We start from the raw sequence: 6000 nt of genomic DNA, 5'->3' as shown, positions 1-6000 counted from the left end.
CTTTATATCTCGGTCGGAATTAGGCAACAGACAAATATTTTTCACACTTTGTGTGATGTGTTTATGCATTTTTTTTAAGCAGTAATAGTTTGTGAGATACATTGCACATGTAGAATAATTACAACAGAAACTATTAAAAGCATATGTCAGAAAGTAATGACGGGAAATTGAATTATCGTTTAACATACTACATACATTAATTACATGTATTTATGTAGTATTTGACCACAATGTATTCATATACCTGTATGCAGATAATCTAACATATTTATCAAATTTCTCTCCAGAGTTTTAGTCCAGCAGGAAATCACGGAAAGATATGTGGTTAAGTAAAACCTGTTTTATTTTTATATTAGGTATGTTGTTATAAAAATGAAAACAAATAATATTTATGTATGTACGTCTTTAACTTTAAAACTCGTTGAGAGACTCGTCAGATTTTACAAAGTTTGAACACGGATATAAATAAAAAAGAGATTATTTTTACATCAAATATTGCGTATTAAATCACCAAAAAAGATTTTGTTTGTCTAAATGTACACAAAAAATCGATTAATATTTAACTCTTTTACGGATATTAATGAGAACTATATTATTTTTACATAAAATAAAGAGTATTAAATCAGCAAAAAACATATTTTGTCTAAATGTACTCAAATCATCGTATAAGGTTTAAGGTTTAACTCTTCTCTAGCAGAGAGTCTCCCCGAATTCATTGCAATGCAAAAACAAAAGTTGAAAAAGACACATTTCTTTTAAATTTATCTTTTCCATTATATGTTAAAGGGGCATGGTCACGAATTGGATCAAAAAAAAATCCGATTTTAATATTATAATGTTTACAATGCTTCAGAAAGGCATTTTTAATAGGCAACCGAAATTTGAGTCTCATTTGTTGAGTTATAAGCGAGTTACAGAGCTTGAAATTCTTCGCTATGTAAACAAAGCGTTTGTTTATATTTTGAACGTTGAAGTAAAAATTTCAGTTTAAACAGAAAACGAATGTGTTAAACGTTAGAAACTTTACATTGTATATCTATGATTAAAATAAATAAAAGACAGACAAATAAGCTGGAAAAAGATTTTTTACTGGTATATGCATATGGAACCTATGTAAACAAAAACAGGGCATGAGCCGCGTTTACATGACAAAGAATTTTGAGCCCTAAATCTTGCTTATAACTCTACGAATGACTCTCAGATTAAATCTGATCGTTAGAAATACATTACCAAAGCATTGTAAATAATAAAAACATAATAGTAGAATTTAACCAAACTCGTGACCATGACCCTTTAATCAATACCTACATAATTTTGACACAAGATTATGTCACTTTTATATGATTGCATGTATTTCTCTCAAACGTTGACATTATTTATCGCAAAGCATTAAAATTATCTTTCATGATTTATCATACTTGTCAAAATAATATAAGTATGAAAATACTATGGATATTTCGCGGATTTACTTTTAGCATAAAAGAATATAAGTCCTGAAAATTACTACCTTTATGTATACAAACCCTAACAAAAAACAAGCTCTCTAGCTAATGCCTTTATCTGGATAATGTGGGTTAAAAATGAATTACGCATTATGATACAGTAGAACATCTCTATCATTATAGGAGTAAAGGCAAATCTCTGAGGATTTTCAAGACAAATAGAGATAACAAAAAACGCATCAAAAACTGGTAAAGATGTCAAGCACTGTTTGGGCACTCAAACGGCCAAAGCTCTACGAAATCTATGCCAATATCTCCAGCGTAGTAAGACCCTTGTTCTCCTGTGATTAAAACCTGTAAAGAAAAGTATTATGTACTATCTTTTCTCAAATTGTCTCTTAAGTCACGGATTTTGGTGTTTCCGGTCCCCTTTATTGGTGTTGCATTCAAATCGGAAGCAGCAAACCATATATTTCCAACTTTAGTTTACCATCCTTTCATATGTTGTTCACATATAAGTACATGTATAGATAAAAACATCTACATCTTTTTAAGTCATAGATTTCATTAATAACAAATTGGTTTTTAATCTTTCTTGCTTTGCTTTGTGTTTTTTCCTGTAATTTTTTTTTTGTATTTTGTTTCTGTTTGATTGTTTTTTTCTGTCTTGATTTGTTTAGTCGTTTGTTTTTGTTTTTATAATTTTTTTATTTTTTTTTTGGGGGGGGGGGTTGATATTTATATGCCAACAATTGTATTTATGGAGTAATATTTGAAGTTGGTGTCTGTAGATGTATATAAAGAAGAGAAGGAAATAGATGTCAATAGATAACCTTTGTATTATGATCTAATTGAAGGTTTAGACCCGGCAGTCTGTACCACAAGTTTCCTTGGTCACCCGTCATGGTCCAGTGGTTCACAGGGGTATCAGTTCCATTTTGCGTGGAAATAATCAAACTGTACATATAGCTACCATACATATGATAGTAAAGCGAAAGGCAGTATGTTTTATCTGTTTAAAAAAGAGAAACAAAAACCAGGAATTAAATTTTGATTTCATAAGTATCAAATACGTATTATTATTATTGTTTTCAATATGAGAATTGAAGTTTCATTGATACATTGTAAGTAGTTTTCCGTATCTTTGATAAATTATGTCAGTCAGTTTACCCTCAAAGTGTTCGATGCTTTCGAGAATGCCTGTGTATCCCGCGTAATATGCTGACTGGAGATACTTGTAATAACTCCCAAACTTTGCTGACGACGGGCCAGTATAAGAATACGGAGTTGTTCCCTGAGAATCATTAATATAATTCATCAAGCATTCAATTTGTAAAATCTGTAAGCACTATATAATCATCTATAATGTTAATAATTTTTTTAAAAAATGCCATTTCTCAAAACAAAGACTAGCTATGAGCAATTTTGCTATTAACAAAGCAACTGAAAAAGTAAACGGATCTGATCATGATATCTTGTGGTTTTGTTAACTTTCTGAATAAACCAAATATTTTAATAATAATTGAAAAAAATAAAGTCAACATTGTACAACCGTGCGCCGTGTCCAATCAGCATTGTCTGTATGTGATTCCGAGAGAAAGCACGATGTTTCAGTCACCAATTCAAAATCACAGTAATCTACAATAACAATTAGGCTAATGAAACATAAAATAATCACCGCTTTTTTTTATGTATCATTGTTAAAATATCTATTTGTGTACAGTTTGTACTGACAATGATTTTGATAAATAACAGCACTGTCGTTCGTTCTTTTCAAAATTTGGTGTGTCACTTTGCTGAACACTTAGTATTTTGCAATAATGGTACATTGCAATTTAAATGTTTGCAATCTTTAGTTTTCGGCATATACTATTTGACAAAAAGTTCAAACATATTCATTGATTAGTTCAAATATATGTGTGAGGTTCAAAATGCATTTCATAAAATGGACACAATGTCATAACTTTGAACTGCTAGAAAGACACCACTTACAATGACGAACGCATCTCTCTTTTTGTCTGTCATAATAATAACCAGCATCACAGTCCTGAAAGAGGAAAATTTAAGTTCAAATTGTATCAATTTATACAAAGGGGACTGCTATTAAAATATGGTGTTTATCATAACATTATGAATATGATAAAAAAAAACCAAATTAATGATAATATGATTAATCAATTTGACACTTTTCAGAGTGAACCTGATGCCTGAATAGGAAAAGAGTGCCCCAAATCTAGGTCTTACAATTTGATGGCGTTCACACAGATTCCCAGATCCACTGTCCCTATATATCGGAAGCCATCCTCTGATGATTCGGCACTCGCGATCGCCATTGCAAATGTCAAAAGCATTGCACCGAATGTCCTTCATACACCTAGGGGCACATACGCCGAACAGCTCAGTTCTGGAAACGGCCGAGTAGTTAGATATTACCTGTATGGACTCAATCGGCGACAATTCCTGTGCGAGTTCAAACTGGACACAACTTCCAGAGCAACGTGTTGCACTGACCCAGAGGGTCAGAAAAACCAAAACTGTACAGAACATTTAAACTCCGTTCTCCCGAATTGTCTTTCTGGTGAGTTGGACTTGGTTGTACTTTGTTAACTAGTGACTTTACATTTATGCTACTCCAAGTTTTTGTCTGATTTTCCGTCCGAATTAAACTTAAATTTATTGTTAATTGTCTCTTTAAGTTTGTACAACTAGATGAATATATAGTTCCTATTTAGTGCAAACGCTCAGACACAATGATAACTGGGCGGGATATTTAGACTGTAGATTGATATTGAAAATGTTTTATACTAATCCAAGGAATATTTTCTCTACATTTGCAAGCATCAATCGGAAACTAGATAGCAGTGGATTATTTACCTGAAACGATAGGTCTACTTTATTTCGTGTGTCGTGTATATCAGGGGTCTTCTGGGGGTCCAACATATACGACAGAATTCTATCTGATCATCTAATCCAGTACCAGTGGGGCTTCGACTCATGCTATCTTCGTATTACAATACCTATTTTGATCAGCTGATTTTTATTTCGTTTGTGATAAAATTGGGTGATCGTTTGCAGGTAGCTATTAAATATTAGAAAGAAAACTATCATTTTATGAAATATACATTAAAATTGAGACGACAGGGAATGCATATTTCTGTATTTGGTTTCATAAAATCGGATTTTTCCCGAAAGAACAGATTTTTTCTCTACGAAACTATATTTTGTTGCAATATTAAGTACATCGAACTTATAATTGATAATATTCACGCATTTAAAAGGTCACACTATTTCATCGCTAAAACTTCTTCATTTCGGTGTGTAGGCAAAAGGTAAAAAAGTGATTGGAGATACTCAACGAAGATCAGTTCAGAGAGTAACTAACGGCTTACCGCATACTAATGAGAAAGCAAAACAAGTGTATACAGAACGTTTCGTTTGAAAATGACACTTCATGCTGTGTCAATCATGCATGCAGCATTTAAAACAATCAGACATATCAGCTTCCGAAGGATTTTTTCTGGTATACTGAACCTTTGTAAACAGAAACAGGACTCAAGCCGTGTTTACACGACAAGGAATTGTGAGCCCTGTATCTCGCTTATTACTCAACGACTGACCCTCATTTCATTTGATTATAAGAAATGCATTCCTATAGCATTGTTAATAATAACAACAGAAATATAGAATTTGACCATAATCGTAACCATGCCCCTTTCACGGTATTCAATCCATGTACATTTCAGGGTGGTTGTAGTTTCAAGTTTAACCTACGATTTAACATAAAAAATTGCTAAGTCTGGAGAAATATGTTGGCTTTCACAAAAAGGTGTTATTAAGATCAAAATGGCAAACAGCCTCATTTCATATTTTTCCCTTGAACTTTTTATGGTGGGCAAAAGCGTTAAGGAATCAATTGTAATTCAGTCTAGCGAAGTTTCAAATCATATGCAAATAATTCTGAGCCTGAAGAAATGTGCCAACGTTCACCGAGCTGTTGTTACTGAGGTCAAAATAACAACTGTTTATTCACACCTTATTCATAAAGGACAAAAATTGTCCTTAGACTTCACTGTGTTTTAAATTTGAACCGAATTCATTTTTTTGTCTCAATCTGAGACCGGGAGCTACGCTACAGGCCTGCAGCTACTTTAGTCTTAAAAACCCAAAATTCATAGAATGTACTCCATAAATTCTGTACAAATACACGTGAGAAATTTTAAATTTTGTTCGTATTAACTGGAAAATGGAGCGATTCCTTTACTTGAGACATACATGTATAATAATAATGAAATATTCTTTTTGCAAGACTCCTATAAAAATAGGATTATGACAGATCAGTGTTCCAATAAATGAAAATTAGGAAAGGGAAGACGAGTACTGAATTTTATCGTGCAGATCATACTGCACTATTCCATTCAACTCAGCAATTGAAACCCAATATCATTATATCGTCTATTAACCCAAATGAACCCAGAAGAACACAAAAAAAAAACCAAATAATTTGTACGACCTTTTTTGTAATTGATAATTGGTTTTGTCGTTTTAAAAAATCTTAAAC

General features: G+C 32.3%; 1 protein-coding gene across 1 annotated transcript; it reads right to left on the bottom strand.

Moving 5' to 3' along the window:
• Positions 1-590: 590 nt before the first annotated feature.
• Positions 591-4217, bottom strand: LOC136274295 (MAM domain-containing glycosylphosphatidylinositol anchor protein 1-like). The gene is made up of 6 exons (XM_066080734.1): positions 3687-4217; positions 3435-3489; positions 2995-3080; positions 2613-2736; positions 2276-2454; positions 591-1796 (listed from the first exon to the last, which is right to left on the bottom strand). The coding sequence occupies exons 1-6, from the start codon at positions 3987-3989 to the stop codon at positions 1701-1703; spliced, it is 843 nt and encodes a 280-aa protein (XP_065936806.1). The 5' UTR covers positions 3990-4217; the 3' UTR covers positions 591-1700.
• Between the last annotated feature and the right edge of the window lie 1783 nt (positions 4218-6000).

The sequence above is a fragment of the Magallana gigas genome, chromosome 4 (assembly GCF_963853765.1).
Source record: "Magallana gigas chromosome 4, xbMagGiga1.1, whole genome shotgun sequence".
Classification (NCBI taxonomy): Eukaryota; Metazoa; Mollusca; class Bivalvia; order Ostreida; family Ostreidae; genus Magallana; species Magallana gigas.
This window is presented reverse-complemented; position numbering and strand designations above follow the sequence as displayed.